Raw genomic sequence first — 26470 nt, forward strand, 5'->3', positions numbered from 1 at the left:
TCAACAGGGGTTCATGATCCAAATTCAGAATATACATTAAAAGTTTTGCAACAAATTTTCGAGGATCTTGACTCCCCTCACGACCTTCGCTCAGACCAACTATACGCAAATTTTTACGGCGTTGGCGTCCCTCCAGATCAATACATTTCTCGTTTGTTTTACGTAATAATTCTAAGAGGCGTTTGTTCTCGGCACGGAGTTTTTCGGTCTCCTTAGTATTCACTTCAGCAATCTTAGTTAGCTCTTTAATTGCTTCGCCTTGTTGGTCTAGCGAAATTATAGTAGGATCTATCTTGTCATCCAGCTTTCTTTCCATCCCAGCAGCTATATCCTTTACCTCCTCCATTTGAGTTTGTAACTCGGCATTAGCCTTTTCCTTCCACTCATCCATCATACTTTTTACCGTCGTTATAACTTGTTTTATTAAGTCTTCTTTATTTTTCTCGTGAGACACCAGCATATCCGCTTTTAAACTTTTTATCTCCTCCATATACTCCATATACTCCTTCCTCTGCTTCTTTATCTCCTCCATATACTCCTTCCTCTGCTTCTTTATCTCACCTAGAATGGTAGTCTTGAGTTCCTCCATTTCAGCTTTCCTCTGTGAGACATCTTCTTGAGAAGCAGAAGCAGCACCCGAGCTGAGGCCAGTTTCCCTTCTCGTAGATTTTTTTCCAGTGGTGGGGGGAGGGGAGCGCTGGGTCATAATTTCTTCTTAAAATCGCGCGCCTGATGACGTCACGCACCTTTTAAACGCTGCCGGAGCCGTTCGCAATCGATCTCCTGTGGTAAGTGCGTTTGTTTGACCCTTTTACCCCCGTTTTAAATTCAGTTTTTTTCGGAGCTGTAATGGCGCGATTCCACTCACATCGTGGCGCCAACCGGAGCTGAGGATCTTGCCTCCGCTCTCAGTACAAACCCCTCACTGACAGAGCTGTGGCTGGGACACAACTCCCTCACTGACCAATGTGTCCCCGCTCTCCACTGCCTCATACTGACCCACCCGAGTCAGGAGCTGATCAAGTGAGTGTTTGTGTTAATGTTTAATGTGATCAAACAACAGGGGATCCGCGACCTTCTCCTGTGATTTTGTTCTGTAAGTGTTGTTGAAATATTAACCCCAGTCCCGGTTATTGACACTGTTGTTTCATCTGTTTATTTCCTCTTTATTCCTCAACTTGTTTCAGTCTGGAGAAGAATAAGTTCAGTGAAGACGGACAGAACCAGCTGAAGAGTCTGCAGGGAATCAGAACCGGACTGAGTGTGGACGTGTGAACATCTCTGGGTGTGAACGTCACCGCCCTGGGGACCGGAATATTGTTGGCCGATTCCCCGCCCTCCCCTTTAAACGGCCGCCCTCCCCTTTAACGGCCACCCTCCCCTTTAAACGCCGACGCTTCCCGGGCCGGTCGGGCGGTGATGTCAGAGGTGACCCTGCCTGCTGTCACCTGACCCGGGTACGCGGCGTTGCTGCTGACGCTGGCTATCCGGTGCTGCCCCCCAGTGGGGGACGGGGGAATTACAGCGGGACCTGCATGATCCCGGATATGACTTTATCATCAGCGGCCCCCGCTCCTGCTGTGGATTGATGGTGACAACAGCAGCACGCTGCTTGATGCTGCCGGCGCCGACGGTGGCTGCCACGTTGTACTGCTCCTTGATGTTCATGTTGTCACTTGCGGGCGGAGCACCAAGGTAAATTCCTTGTATGTGAACACTTGGCCAATAAACTCATTCATTCATTGTTCAAACTGTTCATTCACACAGCAATGTCTGTTACTGCTTTACCGTCTGTAAATGAAACGTAAATGGTTTATTATAGTTTAATACTTGTAAAGTTTCTTGATGTCCACGTTGCTAATATTTGCTGAAATCAATAAACATTTGCCAATTCCAGATTTCCTGTCGGATTGTTGTTGATTTGAGCAGAAATAGGCGACATTCCCACCTGTATCCACTCTTTATTCACTCCCGTCTCCCCCTCCACTCCCACACCTTTCTCCTCCCCTTTCTCTGTCCGTTTACCCTCCAGTGTTTTCCCACACCTTATCCTGATCAACCTTCTGTCCCCGCTCCTGCACCCTGCCTCGTATCCCACCGCCTGCATGCTCCCCATCCCACTCCCTCTCATGTTCCCATCCTGCCCCCGCTCCTGCACCCTGCCTCGTATCACCCCCCCCCGCATGTTCCCCATCCCACTCCCTCTCATGTTCCCATCCTGCCCCGACTCCTGCACCCTGCCTCGTATACCTCCCCCCCCCCGCATGCTCCCCATCCCACTCCCTCTCATGTTGCCATCCTGCCTCCTGCTCCATCTCATCATCACCTCAGCCCCCCTAGGTCTAACCCCCCCCCCCCTCCTCTGCCTACTTGCTACCCTGTCATGTTACCCCCTCCTCGCCTGCATTCTGTCTCCCTCTCCTTCCCACCCTCCATCCCCCTCTCCTACCGTCCTCCTTCCCCGCTCCTTCCCACACTCCTTTTCGCTCCACACTCTCCCTCTCCCTCTCTCCTTTAATGGTCCCCGCCTATAATTAGCGGATTGTGCCCCCAATTAATTATTTGTTGGTCAACACTCCCACCCAGTGGTGTCCCGCCTCAATGACAGGTTCCCCGTATTTTATCCACAAAACCTTTTATTCACGTTCATAAAAGAAAGGAGCCTCCAAATACGAGACCATCTGAAATCATATACCCAAGAATATCATTCTTTGTTGCCAGACACACGAGACAAATGTATGAATAGAAACTCGGAGTCAAACAAGTTAATATCATATCTGCATAACACACTTTTAAATATAGAAACCCCATCGTCAGAAGTAATTAGAAGAGCTTGGGTAGATGAGCTTATCCTAAAACATTTTAAAGACAGATGGGAGGAAAACCTATATATACACAACTGTTTGATCAACATTAGGCATTCGTTAATCAATTTAAAATACTGTAGAGACTCTATTATTCAAAGTCCAAACAGAATAAGATCTTTCCAAATGTATCACCTATTTGCGATAAATGTCTTCTTCAGGAAGCAACTATAACCCATTCCTTTGTCTCTTGTATAAAGTTACATAACTTCTGGAAACACTGAAAATAAAATTGGACCCCCACATGGAACTGATCAATCTAGGTACTTCAGAAGCCTGTACTGAGCTATCACTATTTCAAAGACGTTTCCTTCATTATGGCCAATTAAAGGTGAAAAAATTAATACTTAAATTTTGGAAACGTACATCAGTCCCTACTCTTAAGATGTGGATTATAAACATGTCCGACTACATATTGAAAATATTAGACTTGTCTTGGCAGAAAAACCAGAGCATTTTTCGAAGACATGGACATCATTCATTGATTTATTACAAGGATAGTATGGTGCAACACAACTTTGCATTTAAATCTAATTATGGGTTAGGTGCGGTGGGTGGGGGAGGCATTTGAGGCAGAGAGGGCAGAGAGAGGGGGAGAGTGTGGGGGATAGATATGGGGAGACAGAGAGGGGAGAGAGGGGGATATTTTGGGGGAGAGAGGGGGAGAGAGAGAGAGAGAGAGAGAGAGTGGGGGAGTAATTAATGGGAAGGAAAGTTCGAGAAGGGATAAGAGAGTAAGGTCAGGGCCAATTGTGAGCGGTGCGAGGGGGAAGGTGAATACGGAGGTCAAAGTGTTGTATATGAATGCGCGAAGTATAAGGAATAAAGTGGACGAGCTTGAAGCTCAGTTAGAAATTGGCAAGTATGATGTTGTGGGAATTACTGAGACATGGCTGCAAGAGGGCCAGGGCTGGGAACTGAATATTCAAGGGTATACCTCCTATCGAAAAGACAGACAGGTGGGCAGAGGAGGTGGGGTTGCCCTGTTGGTGAGGAATCAAATTCAGTCCCTTGTAAGGGGTGACATTGAAACAGGAGATGTGGAGTCAGTATGGTTAGAACTGCAGAATTGTAAGAGTAAAAATACACTAATGGGACTAATCTACAGGCCCCCAAACAGTAGCCTGGACATAGGGCACAAGTTGAATCAGGAGTTAAAATTGGCATGTAGTAAAAGTAATGCTGTGGTTGTTATGGGAGATTTCAACATGCAGATATACTGGAAAAATCAGGTTGGTACTGGACCCCAAGAAAGGGACTTTGTGGAATGCCTCCGTGATGGATTCTTAGAGCAGCTTGTATTGGAGCCTACCAGGGAGAAGGCAATTCTGGATTTAGTGTTATGTAATGAACCGGATTTGATAAAGGACCACATGGTTAATGAACCATTAGGAGGCAGTGACCATAACATGGTCAGGTTTAATAGTAAGATTAAACGAGAACTTACCAGTTTGAAGTTTGATCTGTATTTTATGAGGAGTTACGATGAGGGATTACGTGAAGAAGCCCGCCAGGCGCATGCATGTTATTCTTCAAAGCAGCGGTGTGGAATCACAGATAACTGTAATGACTAAACATAGTAAGATTAGAGAAGAGGTACCAGTTAAGTGTATGATCTGGGTGGGAGCGGAGGGCACGTAATCCCTCATCGTAACTCCTCATAAAATACAGATCAAACTTCAAACTGGTAAGTTCTCGTTTAATCTTACTATTTTACTTCGGAGTCACGTGAGTGACTACGTGAAGATTTTAAAGCTCTGTGACTTCATGCCGTGGAACGAATCCATGCATCACGTCTGCCTTGACTGTTGGGAAGATTGTGTTAACATAATTTGGACATGAATTCGACATTGAAATCATAAAATTTTTAACACAAGTTTATAACCCCTTTATATGGGTTTAAATTAATTTACAGAACTTAAATTGTTTCTGCAAATGTTCCAGGTTTCATTACTGGTTTATTACAAATAATTGGAATGTTTTTCCCCTCCAGACCATCCTGCTGCCATGAGGATTTGGTCCATTGGTACATCCAACTGTATCGCTGCCGATGTAGCTGCAGCCCTGGAGGAAAGAGATTTTTAAAATTTTAGAATCCACCCCAGCCTGTGTTTAGCAACTGTTTCAGCCATCTTGAGATGGTCTGGACCGTCACTCTTGGTGTGGTTGCTAGTGGCTGATAAAAAATGTGCCTTTTCATTGCCTCTTAGGATATTCGTTTTCTCCATGTGTGACGACAGATGTTTTATTATACACAGACGGTCATCTGTTGGGTATGACCTAATTGTATATAGAGGCCTGCTGATCCCTTTTTCTGTTCTGCTTACTATCTCATAAATATGAAACGTAATATTTTCCGTTGAGAAAGTCATGTTGTCCAGTCTTGTTTTGCAGTGACTGTATCCTCTGTGCCGTGACCAATACCATTAGCATGACCGTTTTAATGTCAGTCTGTGTAAGGACAGAACTGTTGCTGGAGACCACTCCTGAGCATCTTCAGGATTATACTCACATCCCATATATGGGAGTATCTGGTACTCCTCATAGGCTTTGTACCAGTGGGTCAGTCCCAACAGTGTAATGGTCTGTCCCCTGCCATAGGTAAGTCGATAGGGCACTTCTGGCGCAGTTGATGGCACTGTAACTGAGCCCCTCATCGTAGTGGAGGCCTGCCAGATATTCCAGAACAGATGGGATGTTCATGTCTCTGATTCCATGTTTGATACCACTGGGAACCATGGTTGTGTAGGCCAATCGGGTACTACCAATTCCAGATGCAGAGTCTGTTGTATTTCCTTAATACCCGACTGATGAGGCAGGAAAGGAGGGAATGCGTAAATAAACAATTTCCCCTCCCCTCCAATGCAGCGAAAAATGCATCTGTCGCCGCTGCCCCAGGGTCTGGTTCCTGTGTAACATAACTTGATAACTGGGACCTGGTGTCTGCCACTGAATTTAGTCTTCCTGGTAGATAAGTGGTTGATATCCAAATATCTTTCTGGAGACATCATTGCCAATTTGTATGGCCAGATTGTCACATGATGTCGATTTGTTTCCACCCTGTGGTTAATGTATGCTACCACGGTGGTATTGGTATTGGTATTGGTGGCTCCGCACCAATTGTACTGGCATCAGTTTGTAGTACCATGGGAAAGGTTACTGACAATGCTTGGATAAGAACAAGGCCAGAGTTATCTATCCACCATTTTAGTTCCATTTTAGCCTGATTGGTAGTTTCACAGATCTGTCAAAGTGACCTGCATAATTTAGAGTGCTTGTTTTTTGCTCTCTGTATGTTTTGGTAATGTAGAGGTCCAAATTGTGTGGCTGGAAAGGCAGCCATCATTATGCCAATTACTTTGGCTACCAATCTGATGGATGGTTTGCTGATGTCAGTGAGGTTTTTATAAGCCATTAAATCTGTAGCCTTTCCCTTAGGCAGAGTCACCGACATGTGAACTGAGTCAATGGTGAAACCCCAGATAGTCCATAGTAGTGGAAGACGTTAGTTTAGATTTAACTGGATGAAATGAATCCCAGTTCCCCAAGCAACGTTTTTGTGGCTGTTACAGTTTGTTTGGCCAATTCCAAAGTTTTTGCACATAATGAGTATGCCATCTAAATATGCCATGACCATGTGTATACGTTTCCGTAGAAACGCTTGGGCTGGTTTCAAAATTTTTTTGTGAACAGCCTGGGCTGATAACCCATTTGGCAGTGCTTTATACTGCTAGAGTTGTCCCATCCAGTTGAATTTAAGTGACAGCTGTGGTCACCTCGTATAGGCACTGAATAGTAAGCATCTTTTAAAATGATGCTGGCCATTGAAGTAACCTTTGGGAATTAATTATTAAGCAGTAACAAAGGTATCTATTTTGTTAGATCTATGATGATGCGATGACCATCATCTTTTTGTTTATATATTGGAAAGGAATTTTAATGGTTCGTGTTGAATTTTCTCAATTACACCTTTTATGTAAAGCCGCTTCAGTTCAGCTTGCGCTTTTGATTTATTTTATCAGATCGGTTCAGTATATGTTGAACTGGAGGGCTGTAATTGTGTATAAACTCTGTTGTATATCCCTGGATACTGCTTAAGATGTAGATATCGGTTGTTATCATGCTCCATGCATTCAGAAGAGAGTGTTATCTCCACCCAATCTCCGTGCCCACTGTTTGTAAGGAACCAGACCCACCTACCTCCATAGTTACCAGTGGCAGGTTTACCTTTTTGTAGGTTCTTCGCTGTTGTAGCGCTGGGGTCTGGATTTACGGTTTGGTTTGCGTTGGAGGTCCCGCATCTTCCGAGAAGGCCGGTCTGGGCCATGGCCTAAAAGACTCATGTTTTTGAGTACCGGTCCTTCGAGCTTTCACCAGTTTTGCTGGTGGGTGCGTGGGGGTGCTAGGTTCCAGTAGGTTCTCTTGTTCCTGCACCCCTTGCACACTTTCTTCTGCGGACCCCTCTTCCAGGTCAGCCCAGAACTGACCCGCAGTGCTTCCCTCTGATGAGGTAGAAGCACTGTGCAGCCCTCAAAGAGGTACTGCTGTGGGTTATCATAGGGCCCACAGTGACCCGACTCCATGTCCCGGAGTCTGTCACGTTGGAGCAAAGCTCCATACACCGCTTCTTCCCGCTCCAGCGCTCTCGGGCGCTGGCCGCCGGCGGTGATTCAAAGTCGGACTCCTCCGAGTCCACGACCTTGTTTGTTTTGTGTCTAGCCTTTCCGCCCGGCCGCGTGGATCTGGCCGGTGCGGAGGCGACATCGGGCGCAGCTGATCCCACTACGGATGATCCAAGTGCTGCTGGCTGCTGGCTGCTGGCTGCTGGCTGCTGGCTGCTGGCTGCTGGCTGCTGGCTGCTGGCTGCTGGCTGCTGGCTGCTGGCTGCTGGCTGCCCGCTGCTCCACGGTCCTCCTTCTCCAGCTTTGTCCTTACTGTCCTTCCGTGGAGTGGATATGGCCGGTGTGGAGGACATCTGGCACAGCTGATTCCATCTAGCCACCAGCTTTGTCGCAGCCCGTTTTTTCTGCACCTGCAATCAGCATAGAAATGCAAAAAAAAAAAAGACCGCAGCTCTCACCTGCAGGTCCATTGCTACGGGTGAGCGTCATTCTAACCCGTCTGCTGCCGTTAATGACTGTCAAAGTCAACGGCCCCATTTGAATGGTCTCCCGCCCGGCCTTGGTGTTCTGGCCCGCGCGGGACCAAAAGTCGGCACTGCTCTCCTTATAACGGGAGATAAACGTGCCTTTGGCTGCTGCTGCCGGCTGCCTGTGACTCCGCTGTCTCCCCCAGCCAGCTTCACTAGCAGCACTGTGGACACTCCTTTGTCCAGCTTCCCCTCCTGTACAGACCTAGCGCGGGGGAAACATTAGTTTTGCTCCTTCTCCCGCCCGGCCCGGTGCGGGAGCGAGTCGGGAGCGAAAGTCGGGCACAGCTATTCCCATTACGGGAGCCGACTCCGGCCGCAGCTGTAGTCCTCTGTTGCGCTTACTCCACCTGGTTTAGCCACGGCAGGAGGGCAATCTCCTTTTGTCCCCTAATATTAAAAAGGGGACAGACCACAAATACAACCCACTGTCTTTGTGGGTTGTTGGCTCCGATTTCCTCCACCCGTTTGGGGTGAAGTTTGGCACTCGCTCCCGTTATGGGAGATAGTGGTGCCGACGTCCGTTGCTGGCTGCCTGCTGCTGTTCAGCGGCAGCTCGGGAGCCTTCCTGCAATCAAGAAAAAGGTAAGGAAATCTCTTACCTGTTGTTGCTGGTTCTCAACCTGCCGTTCGGGAGGAACGTCCTTCCTCCCGCTGTGATTTCCGCAGCCCATAGACCCCTGTAGCGTCGGTCCTTGGGGCTGTTGTCCGAGTTTGTCGGACTGACGGCTCCGGAGGCTCCCTTGTCGGCGTTCTCTACCGGAGCTGAATTCGCACAGAGACTCCCGCTAAGGGAGACTGTCGTGCCACCGGCCGTTGCTGGCTGCCTGCTGCTTGCAGACTCCTCCCCCGCCAGCTTTCAACAGCCTTCTGTAGAAAAAAGGTAAGTATAGAACGATGTTCCCTTACCTTCTGTTGCAGGTTCGAAAACTGCCGTTCGGGAGGAACGTCCTTCCTCCCGACAATGACGAGTTGCAATGCGTGTAGCGCAATGACGCGCCTGGTGGGCTTCTTCACGTAGTCACTCACGTGACTCCGAAGTAAAATCTACAATTGGAGAGGGAGAAGGGTAGATCGGAGATGTCAGTGTTACAGTTGAATGAAAGGGACCAAGGGGCCATGAGGGAGGAGCTGGCCAAAGTTGACTGGAAAGATACACTAGCAGGGATAACAGTGGAACAACAATGGCAGGTATTTCTAGGAAAAATACAGAAGGTGCAGAATCAGTTCATTCCTAGGAGGAAGAAAGATTCCAAGGGGTGAAAGGGACGACCATGACTGACAAGGGACTTCAGGGACAGTATAAAAATTAAAGCAAAGTACAACGTAGCAAAGATCAGCGGGAAGCAAGAGGATTGGGTAATGTTTAAAGAACAACAGAAGATAACTAAAAAGACAATTCGGGGAGAAAAGATGAGTTATGAAGGTAAGCTAGCCAAGAATATAAAGCAGGATAGTAAAAGCTTCTTTAGGTATGTGAAGAGGAAAATATTAGTTAAGGCCAAATAATCTGCCCCCTTGTTTTTGCCGCCAAAGTGGATAACCTCACATTTATCTGAATGCACTGAGGTCTAGTTTGGGAGAACACATAGAAACCTAGAAAATAGGTGCAGGAGTAGGCCATTCGGCCCTTCGAGCCGACACCGCCATTCAATATGATCATGTCCAAAGCAAATATTGGAATTGCTGCTTCGTGTTTAGAAAATATATCTCAATGTTCAAGATTCATCTTTGCTGTAATGAAGGTCAGAGTAGGAAATGTTGAATTTCTTACTCTTCAGTTATATGTGGTGAGCAACTTCCTCCATTGCCAGGGCAACAGTGGTGCAGGAAACGTTACACATTGTGTAGGAAGCAACTGCAGATGCTGGTTTAAATCGAAGGTAGACACCAAATGCTGGAGTAACTCAGCGGGGCATCTTTGGAGAGAAGGAATGGGTGACATTTGTGTCCAGACCCTTTTTCAGACCTTACACATTGTTATCTTACTCTGACCGCTGCCCTTTAGTAGAGAGTACAGCTTTTGGAGCTGATGCAGTAGAATAATAGTGGGAGAAGAACAGGTGTTGCCTTCATCTTCTGTGGAACAGGGTTGTATACAGCTCAATGCAAAAAGTGTGAATGAATTGATGGAGTGAATGTGAATGCTCCATTTAAAAAAAAGGAATGCACTGAGGTCTAGTTTGGGAGAAAGCAAACATTGGAATTGCTGCTTCGTGTTTAGAAAATATATCTCAATGATCTAATGCTTTTTAAATGAAATCATTCCATAGCAGTAATTATGTATTGATTAAAATCAAAAGAAGTGCAAACGTTTACCTTTGTAATGAAAAACAGAAGATGCTGGAAGCACTCTTGGATCAAGCAGCTTTTGTGGGCAGGACCAGTTCTGATGAATGGTCTGTTTTCTACCTGGAAGGTTAACTGTTTCTTTCCGCAGATGCTGCCTGACGGCCTATTGTTCTTTCGTATAAATGTCTTGGTCACTGCTGCTGTGCAAGAAAATGGCAAACTGTTGTGCCTGGCAATGTCCCACATACCAATGGGATCATGAATATGTTATGTGCTTAGTTCAGGAAAGAGGTTTGGTTAAAAGATGTTATAGGGAAATAGCAGGGGATTCCTTTCGTCAACGAGGTGATTTCAGGATAAGAGGTTTACCCATTTAATTCTGACCTAGATTTTTCAGGCATGATATTGGAGGATTAGTACATATCCCCAGACGGACTGGTTCACTGCCATTCACCTGCCATTGCAACAGGTCCAGGACAAATGCCTTCTCGTTGGAAATGCACTCGCCCATGAAATATATGGATATCAATCATAGAAAATATGTGCAGGGGTAGGCCATTCGGCCCTTTGAGGCAGCATCATGGCTGATCATCTAAAATCAGTACTGCGTACCTGCTTTCCCCCATATCCCTTTATCCTGTTAGACCCAAGAGCTAAATCTAACTCGCTCTTGAAAACATCCAGTGAATTGGCCTCCACTGCCTCCTGTGGCAGAGAATTCCACAGATTCACATCTCTCTGGGTGAAAACGTTTTTCCTCGTCACTGTCCTAAATGGGAGTCGTAAACTGTGACCATTTTTGAAGAGGTTACAAGGGAAATTGACGAGGGTAAAGCAGTGGATGTTGGCTATATGGACTTTAGTAAGGCCTTTGACAAGGTTCCTCATGGAAGGTTGGTTAAGAAGTTTCAACTGTTGGGTATAAATGCAGTAATAGCAAGATGGATTCAACAGTGGCTGAATGGGAGAAGCCAGAGGGTAATGGTGGATGGCTGTTTGTCGGGTTGGAGGCAGGTGACTAGTGGGGTGCCTCAGGGATCTGTGTTGGGTCCTTTGTTGTTTGTCATGTACATCAATGATCTCGATGAAGGTGTGATAAATTGGATTAGTAAGTATGCAGATGTAACCAAGATAGGGGGTGTTGTGGATAATGAAGAGGATTTCCAAAGTCTACAGAGTGATTTAGGCCATTTGGAATAGGCTGAAAGATGGCAGATGGAGTTTAATGCTGATAAATGTGAGGTGCTACACCTTGGCAGGACAAATCAAAATAGGACGTACATGGTAAATGGTAGGGAATTGAAGAATACAGTTGAACAGAGGGATCTGGGAATAACCGTGCATAGTTCCTTGAAGGTGGAATCTCATATAGATAGGGAGGTAAAGAAAGCTTTTGGTATGCTAGCCTTTATAAATCAGAGCATTGAGTATAGAAGCTGGGATGTAATGTTAAAATTGTACAAGGCATTGGTGAGACCAAATCTGGAGTATGGTGTACAATTTTGGTCTCCCAATTATAGGAAGGATGTCAACAAAATAGAGAGAGTACAGAGGAGATTTACTAGAATGTTGCCTGGGTTTCAACAACTAAGTTACAGAGAAAGGTTGAATAAGTTAAGTCTTTATTTTCTGGGGCGCAGAAGGTTAAGGGGGGACTTGATAGAGGTCTTTACAATGATGAGAGGGATAGACAGAGTTGATGTGGACAAGCTTTTCCCTTTGAGAATAGGGAAGATTCAAACAAGAGGACATGACTTCAGAATTAAGGGACAGAAGTTTAGGGGTAACATGAGGGGGAACTTCTTTACTCAGAGAGTGGTAGCTGTGTGGAATGAGCTTCCAGTGGAAGTGGTGGAGGCAGGTTCGTTGGTATCATTTAAAAATAAATTGGATAGGCATATGGATGAGAAGGGAATGGAGGGTTATGGTATGAGTGCAGGCAGGTGGGACTAAGGGAAAAAAGTTGTTCGGCACGGACTTGTAGGGCCGAGATGGCCTGTTTCCGTGCTGTAATTGTTATATTGTGGCGGTCCCTGGGGGGTAGGCCACTCCTTGGATCATCCCCCTCGCCGATTGAGGGACAGGGGCGTTGGTCTGCCACGGGGTTTCCTGACGACTCCCTAGGGGTAGAGATAAGGGTGTCGTGGTGTGTACTCGGACTGCTGGAATTAAAAAGCTTCTTTTGAATCCGCCTGGTGTCCGGTCTTTTCCTGACCTTGACCAGGCCACTACACTGGTGACCCCGACGTCTCGCCCCAGACAAGCTCCGTCTAGCTCGGGAGGAGTTCCGCCAGATGGAGGCGATGGGCATCGTGCGTCCCTCCGGTAGCCCATGGGCCCCACCGCTCCACATGGTCCCTAAGAAGAACGGGGGCTGGTGCCCGTGTGGGGATTACCGTCGCCTGAACGATGCGACCGTCGCCGACAGGTATCCGGTCCCGCACATTTAGGACTTCAATGCCCATCTGGCTGGAGCATCCGTATTTTCTAAGGTGGACCTCGTGCGGGGGTACAATCAAATTCCGGTCCGCCCCGACGATATCCCGAAGACGGCCATTATCACACCATTTGATCTGTTCGAGTTTGTGCGGATGCCGTTTGGGTTGAAGAATGCCGCGCAGGCCTTTCAGCGGCTTATGGACTGCGAGTGCCGTGGATTGGACTTTGTCTTTGTGTACCTGGACGACATACTTGTGGCCAGTCGGTCGCGGCAGGAGCACTGCACCCACCTCCGTCAACTGTGTCAGCGCCTCAGCAATTTCGGTTTGGCTATCAACGCGCCCAAGTGCCGTTTCGGGGTGACGGCTATCGACTTCCTCGGCCACCGCGTGACTGCACAAGGGGTGGTGCCTCTGCCGACCAGGGTGGACGCTATCCGCAGGTTCCCCCGTCCGACCACAGTTAGGGGCCTGCAGGAATTCGTGGGGATGGTCACTTTCTATCACTGCTTCCTGCCGTCAGCGGCTGCAGTTATGCGTCCGCTTTTCCACCTGATTGCTGGTCATCGCAGGGAGGTTGATTGGTCCGTGGAAGCAACAGCGGCACTTGAGAGGGCTAAGGAGGCACTGGCTGAGGCCACAATGCTCGTCCACCCACGAGAGGACGCCACGACCGCCTTGACGGTGGATGCTTCTGAGGTTGCGGTTGGGGCAGTGTTAGAGCAGCTCGTTGAGGGTTGCTGGCGGCCACTTGCCTTCTTCAGCAGGCATCTCAGTGGTCCTCAGCGTCGTTACAGCGCCTTCGATCGTGAGCTCCTTGCCCTGTATCTCGCTGTACGCCATTTCCGCTATTTTCTGGAGGGGAGACCATTCACTGCATTCACGGACCACAAGCCACTAACCTTCGCGTTCGCCAAGGTATCAGACCCGTGGTCTGCCCGGCAGCAGAGGCAGTTGGCGTATGTGTCCGAGTACACTACCTCCATCCGGTTCGTTGAGGGCAAATTTAACAGGGTAGCCGATGCCTTATCAAGACCTGCAGTCCACACGGTTCTCCAAGTCGGTGAGGGGATCAACTATTCCGCCCTGGCAGCCGCTCAGCTTGTCGACGAGGAGAGGGCCGCCTATCGTACGGCGGTTTCGGGCCTGCAGTTGGAGGACGTTGTCTGTGGCCCTGGGGGTACCACGCTGCTGTGTGATGTCTCCTCTGGAGTTCCGCGACCCATCGTCCCCATCGCCTGGCTGCGCAGGGTGTTTGAGGTGCTCCATGGACTTGCACATCCCTCCATCAGGGCGACGTAGCCCTGGTAGCCTCCCGCTTCATTTGGCACGGGCTGCGGAAGGAGGTTGGACATTGGGCGCACACTTGCATCCCGTGCCAGACCGCCAAGGTGCAACAACACGTGCACGCGCCATTGCAGGAGTTTCCCATTCCTCATTAACGTTTCGACCACATTCACGTGGACATCGTGGGGCCGCTACCGTCGTCCCAGGGCATGACGTATCTATTCACCATTGTGGACCGCTTCACGCGGTGGCCTGAAGCCATTCCGCTACAGAATTCCACAACAACCACCTGGGCTCGAGCATTGTTGGCGCACTGGATCGCCCGGTTCGGTGTTCCACTGGACATAACTTCCGACCGGGGGCCTCAGTTCCTGTCAGAGCTGTGGTCGGCCATGGCACGCCTCCTGGGTGTTCGTCTGCACCACACGACGGCGTACCACCTGCAGTCGAACGGCCTAGTGGAGCGGTTTCACCGGCAGCTTAAGGGTGCCCTGAGGGCGCGGCTCACTGACCCAGACTGGGTAGACGCTCTACTGTGGGTTTTGCTGGGGATACGCACCGCACCCAAGGAGGACTTGGCCTCCTCCTCCGCCGAGTTGGTGTATGGGTCTCCGTTAACGGTGCCCGGGGAGTTCATCCCGCCGGCACGTGGCCAGGTGGAGCAGCCTTCGGACGCTCTGCAACGTCTTCGGCAGATGGTGGGAAAGCTGGCGCCGGTGCCCACGTCTCGTCATGGGTCCTTCCATCCGCACGTTCCCTCTGCTCTGGAGGACTGCCAGTTTGTTTTTCTGCGCAGGGATGCACATCGGACACCTCTACAGCGGCCGTACGAAGGTCCCTTCCGGGTCTTGGAACATGGCTCATCGACTTTCGTCCTGGACATGGGGGGTCGGCGTGAGTCTGTTTCAGTTGCGCGGTTGAAGCCAGCTCATATCGATATCGATCGGCCGGTGCTGGTAGCGCTGCCCTGAAAGCGAGGGCGGCCTCTGTCTAGAGTACCTCCTCCTCTGGCTACTTCGTCCCCCGCACTTGTTGATCAGGCGCCTGTTCCGGGGCCGAGCGTTGTGTGCACCCGGGCTGTCCGCCGTGTACGCCCTCCTGTCCGCTTCGTACCTCGGGTACTTGAGGGGGGGGGTCCTGTGGCGGTCCCTGGGGGGTAGGCCACTCCTTGGATCATCCCCCTCGCCGATTGAGGGACAGGGGTTCTGCCACGGGGTTTCCTGACGACTCCCTAGGGGTAGAGATAAGGGTGTCGTGGTGTGTACTCGGACTGCTGGAATTAAAAAGCTTCTTTTGAATCCGCCTGGTGTCCGGTCTTTTCCTGACCTTGACCAGGCCACTTCAATATGGTTATATGGTTATATGGTTAAATCCCTTAATAACTGTATATGTTTCTATAAGATCCTTCTAAATGCCAGTCAATATAAGGCAGTGATCCATTCTTTCATCATATGACAGTCCCGCCATCCCGGGAATTAACATTGTGATCCTACGCTGCACACCCTCAACAGCAAGAATGTCCTTCCTCAAATTAAGAGACCAAAACTGCACACAATACTCGAGGTGTGGACTCAGAAGGGCCCTGTACAACTGTAGTAGCACCTTCTTGTTCCTATACTCAAATCCTCTCGCTATGGAGGCCAACGTGCCATTTGCTTTCTTCACTGCCTGTTGTACCTGCATGTATAACTTCAGTGACTAGTGTACAAGCACGCCCAGGTCTCGTTGCACCTCCCCTTTTCATAATCTGACACCATTCAGACAATAACTCACATATATCCACTTTATACTGCATCTGCCATGCATCTGCCCACTCACTCAACCTATCCTTGTCACCCTAAAGCCTCAGAGCATCCCCCTCGCAGCTCACTGCCATCCAGCTTTGTGTCATCCACAAACCTGGAGTTGTTACATTTAATTCCTCCTTCTAAATCGTTAATAATGAATTCCTTCCTCTACATAGAAACATAGAAAATAGGTGCAGGAGTAGGCCATTCGGCCCTTCGAGCCTGCACCGCCATTTGATATGATCATGGCTGATCATCCACTCAGTATCCCATCCCTGCCTTCTCTCCATACCCCCTGATCCCTTTAGCCACAAGGCCACATCTAATTCCCTCTTAAATATAGCCAATGAACTGGTCTCAACTACCTTCTGTGGCAGAGAATTCCACAGATTCACCACTCTCTGTGTAAAAAATGATTTCCTCATCTCAGTCCTAAAAGTCTTCCCTCTTATCCTTAAACTGTGACCCCTAGTTCTGGACTTCCCCAACATCGGGAATAATCTTCCTGCATCTAGCTTGTCCAACCCCTTAAGAATTTTGTAAGTTTCCCCCCTCAGTCTTCTGAATTCCAACGTGTACAAGCCGAGTCTATCCAGTCTTTCCTCATATGAAAGTCCTGCCATCCCAGGAATCAGTCTGGTGAACCTTCTCTGTACTCCCTCTATGGCAAGAATGTCTTTCCTCAGATTAGGAGACCAAAACTGTACGCAATACACCAGGTGTGGTCTCACCAAGACCCTGTACAACTGCAGTAGAACCTCCCTGCTCTTATCCTCAAATCCTTTTGCTATGAATGCTAACATACCATTTGCTTTCTTCACTGCCTGCTGCACCTGCATTCCTACTTTCAATGACTGGTGTACCATGACACCCAGTTCTCGTTGCATCTCCCATTTTCCTAATCGGCCACCATTCAGATAATAGTCTACTTTCCTGTTTTTGCCACCAAAGTGGATAACCTCACATTTATCCACATTATACTGCATCTGCCATGCCTTTGCCCACTCACCCAACCTATCCAAGTCACCTTGCAGCCTCCTAGCATCCTCCTCACAGCTAACGCTGCCCCCCCCCAGCTTTGTGTCATCCGCAAACTTGGAGATGTTGCATTCAATTCCCTCATCCAGATCATTAATATATATTGTAAATAGCTGGGGTCCCAGCACTGAGCCTTGCGGTACCCCACTAGTCACTGCCCACCATTGTGAAAAAGACCCGTTTACTCCTACTCTTTGCTTCCTGTTTGCCAGCCAGTTCTCTATCCACATCAATACTGAACTCCCAATACCATGTGTTTTAAGTTTGTATGCTAATCTCTTATGTGGGACCTTGTCGAAAGCCTTCTGGAAGTCCAGATACACCACATCCACTGGTTCTCCCTTATCCACTCTACTAGTTACATCCTCGACAAATTCTATAACATTCGTCAGACATGAATTACCTTTCATAAATCCATGCTGACTTTGTCAAATGATTTCACCACTTTCCAAATATGCTGCTATCCCATCTTTAATAACTGACTCCAGAATTTTCCCCACTACCGATGTTGGACTAAGTGGTCTGTAATTCCCCGTTTTTTCTCTCGCTGCCTTTTTAAAAAGTGGGTTTACATTAGCTACCCTCCAATCCTCAGGACCTACTCCAGAATCTAAAGAGTTTTGAAAGATTATCACTAACGCATCCACTATTTCTGCGGCTACTTCCTTAAGTACTCTGGGATGCAACTTATCCGGCCCTGGGGATTTATCGGCCTTTAATCCATTCAATTTGCCTAACACCACATCCCAGCTAACCTGGATTTCACTCAGTTCCTCCATCTCATTTAACCCCCGGTCTCTTGCTATTTCCGGCAGATTATTTATGTCTTCCTTAGTGAAGACAGAATCAAAGTAATTATTCAATTGGTCTGCCATGTCCTTGTTCCCCATGATCAATTTGCCTGTTTCTGCCTGCAAGGGACCTACATTTGTTTTAACTAATCTTTTCCTCTTGACATAGCTATAAAAACTTTTGCAGTCAGTTTTTATGTTCCCTGCCAGTTTTCTTTCATAATCTATTTCCCCGTTCCTAATTAAGCCTTTTGTCCTCCTCTGCTGGACTCTGAATTTCTCCCAGTCCTCTGGTAGACTGCTTGTTCTGGCTAATTGTAGGCTTCCTCTTTTGTTTTGATACTATCCCTGATTTCCCTTGTTATCCACGGATGCACTACCTTCCCTGATTTATTCTTTTGCCAAACTGGGATGAACACTTGTTGTAGTTCATCCATGCAGTTTTTAAATGCCTTCCATTGCATATCCACCGTCAACCCTTTAAGAATCATTGGCCTGGGCTGTGAGTATAAAAGCAGCGCGGGGCTTGCTTTTACAGAGGCCCGGGGAACCGTTGGTGCGAGGAGGAGTTACCTGGAGCTGTGAGTATACAATCCAGCGCGGGGCTTGCTTTTACAGAGGCCCGGGGAACCGTTGGTGCGAGGAGGAGTTACCCAAATCTGCAACGTTCCATCTCACTTCCAGAGAAGGAGTCTGGTGGAAGCCTCTGATTGGTGGAAGAGGACCAGAGGAAGCAGCTGATTGGGTGCAACCCCAGGTTTACATTTCTGCTTTCAGGTTAAGGATTCTGGAAGTTAAGGGTTCTGGGAGTTAAGTGTACAGTATTTATTAGTAAAGGTACAGTTTAAAGGATAAAGTTTTTTAAAATATTTAATATAGAGTTAATTTGGGAGTAAGATATGTCAGTGGAGACTGGCCCCGTGGTTTGCTCAGCCTGCAACATGTGGGAGATCAGGGATATGGTCGGTGTCCCTGGTGACTACATTTGCAGGAAGTGGGTCCAGCTGCAGCTCCTGGCAGACCGCATTGAACGATTGGAGCTGCAGCTGGATTCATACTGGAGCATCCACGATGCTGAGAAAGTCGTGAATAGCACGTACAGCGAGTTGGTCACACCGCAGGTAAAAGGTAAGAGGACAGAAAGGGAACGGGTGGCCAATAGCCAGCAAAGCAGTAGGCAGGTAGTGCAGGAGTCCCCTGCGGTCATCTCCCTCTGAAACAGGTATACCATTTTGGATACTGTTGCGGGAGCTGGCTCATCAGGGGAAGGCAGCAGCACCCAAGTTCATGGCACCATGGGTGGCTCTGCGGCACAGGAGGGGGGGAAAAAGAGTGGAAGGGCAATAGTAATAAGGGATTCAATTGTAAGGGGAATAGATAGGCGTTTCTGTGGCTGCAAACGAGACTCCAGGATGGTATGTTGCCTCCCTGGTGCAAGGGCCAGGGATGTCACTGAACGGTTGCAGAACATTCTGGAGGGGGAGGGTGAACAGCCAGTTGTCGTGGTGCATATTGGCACCAACGATATAGGTAAAAAAAGGGATGAGGTCCTGCAAGGTGAATTTAGGGAGCTAGGAGATAAACGTAAAGGTAGGACCTCAAAGATAATAATCTCTGGATTATTACCAGTACCACGGGCCAGTCAGAGTAGAAATAGGATATTGCAGATGAATACGTGGCTTGAAAAATGGTGCAAGGGGGAGGGATTCAAATTTTTAGGGCATTGGAACCAGTTCTGGGGGAGGTGGGACCAGTACAAACTGGAGGGTCTGCACCTGCGCTGGAATGGAACCAATGTCCTTCGGGGAGTGTTTGCTAGTGCCATCGGGGTGGATTTAAACTAATGTGGCAGGGGGATGGGTGCAAGAGCAGAGAGGCAGGGGGGTGTAAAATGAGGGTAGAAGCAATAGGTAGCAAGGTGAAAAGTAAAAGTGGCAGGCAGACAAATCCAGGGCAAAAATCAAAAAGGGCCACTTTTCAACATAATTGTATAAGGGGTAAGAGTGTTGTAAAGACAAGCCTGAAGGCTTTGTATCTTAATACAAGGAGCATTCGTAATAAGGTGGATGAGTTGAATGTGCAGATAGAAACATAGAAACATAGAAAATAGGTGCAGGAGTAGGCCATTCGGCCCTTCGAGCCTGCACCGCCATTCAATATGATCATGGCTGATCATCCAACTCAGATAGTTATTAATTAATATGATATAGTTGGGATCACGGAGACATGGCTCCAGGGTGACCAAGGCTGGGAGCTGAACATCCAGGGATATTCAATATTCAGGAGGGATAGACAGAAAGGAAAAGGAGGCGGGGTAGCGTTGCTGGTTAGAGAGGAGATTAACACAATAGAAAGGAAGGACATTAGCTTGGAGGATGTGGAATTGATATGGGTAGAGCTGAGCAACACTAAGGGGCAGAAAACGCTAGTGGGAGTTGTGTACAGGCCATCTAACAGTAGTAGTGGAGTTGGGGATGGCATCAAACAGGAAATTCGAAACGCGTGCAACAAAGGTAAAACCATTATAATGGGTGACTTCAATCTACATATAGATTGGGTGAATCAAATTGGCAGGGGTGCTGAGGAAGAGGATTTCTTGGAATGTATGCAGGATAGTTTTCTAAACCAACATGTAGAAGAACCAACGAGAGAGCAGGCTATTCTAGACTGGGTATTGAGTAATGAGGAAGGGTTAGTTTGCAGTCTTGTTGTGCATGGCCCCTTGGGCAAGAGTGACCATAATATGGTTGAATTCTTCATAGTTAATCCAGAAACAAGGGTTCAGAACTTAAGGAAGGGTAACTTTGAGGGTATGAGACGTGAATTGGCCAAGATAGACTGGCAATTGATTCTTAAAGGGTTGACGGTGGATATGCAATGGAAGGCATTTAAAGACTTCATGGATGAACCACAACAATTGTTCATCCCAGTTTGGCAAAAGAATAAATCAGGGAAGGTAGTGCATCCATGGATAACAAGGGAAACCAGGGATAGTATCAAAACAAAAGATAGAGCATATAAATTAGCCAGAAAAAGCAGCCTAGCGGAGGGCTGGGAAAAAATCAGTCCAGCAGAGGAGGACAAAGGGCTTAATTAGGAAAGGGAAAATAGATTATGAAAAAAACTAGCAGGGCACATAAAAACTGACTGCAAAAGCTTTTATAGATATGTGAAGAGAAAAAGATTAGTTAAAACAAATGTAGATCCCTTGCAGTCAGAAAGAGGTGAGTTGATCATGTGGAACAAGGACATGGCAGACAAATTGAATAACTGCTTAGGTTCTGTCTTCACTAAGGAAGACTTAATTAATCTGCCGGAAATAGCAGTGGACTGAGATGGAGGGACTGAGTGAAATCCAGGTTAGCCAGGAAGTGGTGTTAGGTAAATTGAATGGATTAAAGGCCAATAAATCCCCAGGGCCAGATAGGCTGCATCCCAGAGTACTTAAGGAAATAGCCCCAGAAATAGTGGATGCATTCGTGATAATTTTTCAAAACTCTTTAGATTCTGAGTAGTTCCTGAGGATTGGAGGGTAGCTAATGTAACCCCACTTTTTAAAAAGGGAGGGAGAGAGAAAACGGGGAATTACAGACCATGTTAGTCTAACATCGGTAGTGGGGAAAATGCTAGAGTCAGTTATTAAAGATGGGATAGCAGCACATTTGGAAAGTGGTGAAATCATTGGACAAAGTCAGCATGGATTTACGAAAGGTAAATCATGTCTGACGAATCTTATAGAATTTTTCGAGGATGTAACAAGTAGAGTGGATAAGGGAGAACCAGTGGATGTGTTATATCTGGACTTTCAGAAGGCTTTTGACAAGGTCCCATATAAGAGATTAGTATACAAACTTAAAGCACATGGTATTGGGGGTTCAATATTGATGTGGATAGAGAACTGGCCGGCAGACAGGAAGCAAAGAGTAGGAGTAAACAGATCCTTTTCACAATGGCAGGCAGTGACTAGTGGGGTACCGCAAGGCTCAGTGCTCGGACCTCAGCTATTTATAATATATATTAATGATTTGGACGAGGGAATTGAATGCAACATCTCCAGGTTTGCGGATGACACGAAGCTGGGGGGCAGTGTTAGCTGTGAGGAGGATGCTAGGAGGCTGCAAGATGACTTGGATAGGCTAGGTGAGTGGGCAAATGCATGGCAGATGCAGTATAATGTGGATAAACGTGTGGTTATAATAATAATAATAATACATTTTATTTTCGGGCGCCTTTCAAATCTCAAGGTCACCTTACAAAGATTAACAGAAGACAAAAAAAACATAAAGTCGGAGAAAAATAAATAATAAGGACATCATCAATACACAAATTAAAAGATAGAAATCGCTCCAAAGACACAAAATCAAAAAATCAAAAAAACACAATGTGAAGAGAGAGCAGCGGCAGCTAAAGCGCGCTAACGTCCACTCTCCCTTCCGACAGCCATCTTGGACACAGTCTAACAAAGTACCTTACACACAGAAAAATCATCCCACACAGTGGTAACCAAGGCACAAAAGTCCAGTCCCCAACCCGTTCTTCCAAAAGTCAGGCCTATTAAGGCCACCGCTGTTGCCTCAACAGAGGCCCGATGTTCCTGGCCGATTCTGGCCGGGTGGTCTTGCCCCAGCGTCGGGAGAGTCCTCACAGCGGCTGGGCCACCTGGAACGGCCTCTTCGTAGCAGGGGATTGTCTGCTTCCGAAGCCGACAAGGACGCACCGAGTTGGAGCTCCCAGGCTCCTGATGTTAATGTCGGCGCCACCCGCTCCGCTCCGCAGACCCGCAGCCCGGAGGTGTTGCTCTCGGCGGTCCAGCTCACCAGAGCTCCAGCGCGTCGATCCAGCGCGGCGACCCAGGCTGTGCCGCCACCGAAGCCGAGGTGCTGGGCGGTCCCCACCAGGAAACGGCGCTCCAGGCCCGCTGGTAGGCCACGAGGACAGGTCGACGGGCAGCCCAGAGGAAAAGCTGCCTCACCGACCAGGTAGGGACCTAGAAGTAAGGTTACCTCCTTCCCCCCACATTAAGAAGTCCATTTCTCCGAAAAAACGACGAACAAAACTAATTAAAAACTGGAAAAAAAAATGAATTAAACGGACGGCTGCTGGTTAGCAGCCGTTCCCCAAGATGGCTCCTCCTCCTTTGATGACAAAAACAGGAAAGTAGACTATTATCTGAATGGTGGCCAATTAGGAAAAGGGGAGATGCAGCGAGACCTGAGTGTCATGGTACACCAGTCATTGAAAGTAGGCATGCAGGTGCAGCAGGCAGTGAAGAAAGTGAATGGTATGTTAGCATTCATAGCAAAAGGATTTCAGTATAGGAGCAGGGAGGTTCTACTGCAGTTGTACAGGATCTTGGTGAGACCACACCTGGAGTATTGCGTACAGTTTTGGTCTCCTAATCTGAGGAAGGACATTCTTGCCATAGAGGGAGTACAGAGAAGGTTCACCAGACTGATTCCTGGGATGTCAGGACTTTCATATGAAGAAAGACTGGATAGACTTGGCTTGTACTCGCTAGAATTTAGAAGTTTGAGGGGGGATCTTATAGAAACTTACAAAATTCTTAAGGGGTTGGACAGGCTAGATGCAGGAAGATTGTTCCCGATGTTGGGGAAGTCCAGGACAAGGGGTCACAGCTTAAGGATAAAGGGGAAATCTTTTAAGACTGAGATGAGAAAAACATTTTTTTTTCACACACAAAGCGTGATGAAACTGTGGAATTCTCTGCCACAGGAGGTAGATGAGGCCACAGTTCATTGGCTATATTTAAGAGGGAGTTAGATGTGGCCCTTGTGGCTAAAGGGATCAGGGGGTATGGAGAGAAGGCAGGTACAGGATACTGAGTCGGATGATCAGCCATGATCATATTGAATGGCGGTGGAGGCTCGAAGGGCCGAATGGCCTACTCCTGTACCTATTGTCTATGTTTCTATGTCTCTCTCTGTCTCGCTGTGTGTCTCTCTATCCCTCTCTGTCCCTCCCTCGCTCACTCACTCTCTCTCCATCTCTTTCTCTGTCCCTCTGTCTCTCTCCCTCCATCTCTCTCTCTTTCTGTCCCCCCCCTTTCTCTCTCTGTCCCCCTTTCACTCTCTCTCTCTATCTATCTATCCCCCTCCTTCTGTCCCCCTCTCCCTGCATCCCCTCTCTCTCTCCATCTCTCTCTGTCCCTCCCTCGCTCACTCTCTCTCTCTCCATCTCTTTCTCTGTCCCTCTCTGTCCCTCTCTCTCTCTGTCCCTCTCTCCATCTCTTTCTCTCCCTCTCTTGCTATGTCTCCGTCTCTATCTCCCTCTCACTCTGTCCCTGTCTCTCTCCCTCTTTCTGTCCCTGCCCCCCTCTCTCTGTCTCTCTCCCTATCCCCCTCACTCTCTCTGTCCCTCTCTCACTCTGTCCCTCCCTCTCTCTCTCTATCCCCTCACTCTCTCTGTCTATCTATCTATCCCCCTCCTTCTGTCCCCCTCTCCCTGCATCCCCTCTCTCTCTCCATCTCTCTCTGTCCCTCCCTCGCTCACTCTCTCTCTCTCCATCTCTTTCTCTGTCCCTCTCTCTCTCTCTGTCCCTCTCTCCATCTCTTTCTCTGTCCCTGTCTCGCTATGTCTCCGTCTCTAACTCCCTCTCACTCTGTCCCTGTCTCTCTCCTTCTTTCTGTCCCTGCCCCCCTCTCTCTGTCTCTCTCTCTGTCTCCCTCACTCTCTCTGTCCCTCTCTCTCTCTCTCTCTCTGTCCCTCCCTCTCTCTCTCTGTCCCCCCTCTCTCACTCTGTCCCTCTCCCTCACTTTTCCTGTAACACATCTAAATAAGCTTTTTAATTCTTTATATTCCTGGCCAGCTTCCCTTCGTACTTCATCTTTTCAGCCCGTATTGCCCGTTTTGTTTCCTTCTGTTGTCCTATGAAAGTTTTCCAATCCACTGGCTTCCGGCTACTCTTTGCTGTGTTATACATCTTTTCTTTTAGTTTTATTCTATCCCTAACTTCTCTTGTCAGCCACGGTTGCCTCCTACTCCCCTTAGAATCTTTCTTCCTGTTTGGAATGAAATGATCCTGCGTCTTCCGGATTATGCCCAGAAATTCCTGCCATTGCTGTTCCACCGTCATTCCTGCTAGGATCCCTTTCCAGTCTACTTTGGCCCGCTCCCCTCTCATGCCTTCATAGTCCCCTGTGTTCTCTCGCTCTCTCTCTCTCTGTTTCACTCTGTCTCTCTTTCTTTCTCTCTCTCTCTCTTTATCTCTCTCTCTCTCTCTCTCTCTCTCTCTCTCTCTCTCTCTCTCTCTCTCTCTCTCTCTCTCTCTCTCTCTGTTTATCTCTTTCTTTCAATCTCTCCATCTCTCTCTCTGACTGTCTCTTTCTCGTTTTCTCTCTCCGTTTCTCTATCTTTCTCTATGTCTCTCTCTGTCCCTCTCTCTCACTGTCCCCCTCTCTCTCTCCATCCCTCTCAGTCAGTCTCTCTCTTCCTCTGTCACCCCCTCTCTCTCTCCATCCCTCTGTCACTGTCTCTCTCTATTTCTCTGTCACCCCCTCTCTCTCTGTCTCTCTCTCTCCGTCCCCGTCTCCCTCTGTCCCCCTCTCTCTCTCTGTCCCTGCCCCCCCGTCACTCTCTCTCTCTGTCCCTCTCTCTCTCGCTCTGTCCCTCTGTCTCTCTTCTGCCCCTCTCTCTGTCTCTCCCCCTCCATGTCCGTCCCTCCCTCTCTCCATCTTTCTCTGTCCCTGTCCCTCTCTTTCTCTGCCACGCCCGCTCTGTCCATCTATCTCTCTCTCTCTGCCCCCCCCCCTCTCTGTCCCTCTCTCTCTGTCCCTCTCTCTCTCTGTCTCTCCCTCTCTGTTCGTCCCTCCCTCTCCTTCCTTCTCTCTCTCTCTCTCCCCATCTCACTCTCTGTCCCTGTCCCTCTCTCTTTCTCTGTCCCCCCCCCCTGGCAGATGGAGTTTAATGCTGATAAGTGTGAGGTGCTACATCTTGGCAGGACAAATCAAAATAGAATGTACATGGTAAATGGTTGTGAATTGAGGAATGCAGTTGAACAGAGGGATCTAGGAATAACTGTGCATAGTTCCCTGAAGGTGGAATCTCATGGAGATAGGGTGGTAAAGAAAGCCTTTGGTGTGCTGGCCTTTATAAATCAGAGCAGTGAGTATAGAAGTTGGGATGTAATGTTAAAATTGTACAAGGCATTGATGAGGCCAATTCTGCAGTATGGTGTACAATTTTGGTCGCCAAATTATAGGAAAGACATCAATAAAATAGAGAGAGAGTAGAGAGGAGTTTTACTAGAATGTTGCCTGGGTTTCAGCAACTAAGTTACAGAGAAAGGTTGAACAAGTTAGGTCTTTATTCTTTGGAGCGCAGAAGGTTAAGGGGGGACTTGATAGAGGTCTTTAAAATGATGAGAGGGATAGACAGAGTTGATGTGGATAAGCTTTTCCCATTGAGAGGAGGGAAGATTCAAACAAGAGGACATGACTTCAGAATTAAGGGACAGAAGTTTAGGGGTAACATGAGGGGGAACTTCTTTACTCAGAGAATGATAGCTGTGTGGAATGAGCTTCCAGTGGAAGTGGTGAAGGCAGGTTCGATTTTATCATTTAAAAATAAATTGGATAGGTATATGGACGGGAAATGAATGAAGGGTTATGGTCTGAGGGCAGGTTGATGGGACTAGGGTAGAATATGTCTTCGGCATGGACTAGAAGGGCAGAGATGGCCTGTTTCCATGCTGTAATTGTAATATGTTATATGTTAAATGTATAGTTATTGGACTTTGCATTTCGGAAAAATTCCAGCAGAGAGGAAGGCAACAAAATACTGAAAATATTGGGGGTGAAAATGATTT

General features: G+C 47.9%; 1 protein-coding gene across 1 annotated transcript in view; it reads left to right on the forward strand.

The window, feature by feature from the left end:
• Positions 1 to 12896: 12896 nt before the first annotated feature.
• Positions 12897 to 26470, forward strand: part of LOC116967597 (zinc finger protein 229-like) — a 34307-nt gene continuing 20733 nt past the window's right edge. The window contains exon 1 of the mRNA XM_033014214.1: positions 12897 to 13005. Within this exon, the coding sequence (XP_032870105.1) occupies positions 12897 to 13005 (109 nt within the window). The remainder of the gene's footprint in view (positions 13006 to 26470) is intronic.

The sequence above is a fragment of the Amblyraja radiata genome, chromosome 40 (assembly GCF_010909765.2).
Source record: "Amblyraja radiata isolate CabotCenter1 chromosome 40, sAmbRad1.1.pri, whole genome shotgun sequence".
NCBI lineage: Eukaryota > Metazoa > Chordata > Chondrichthyes > Rajiformes > Rajidae > Amblyraja > Amblyraja radiata.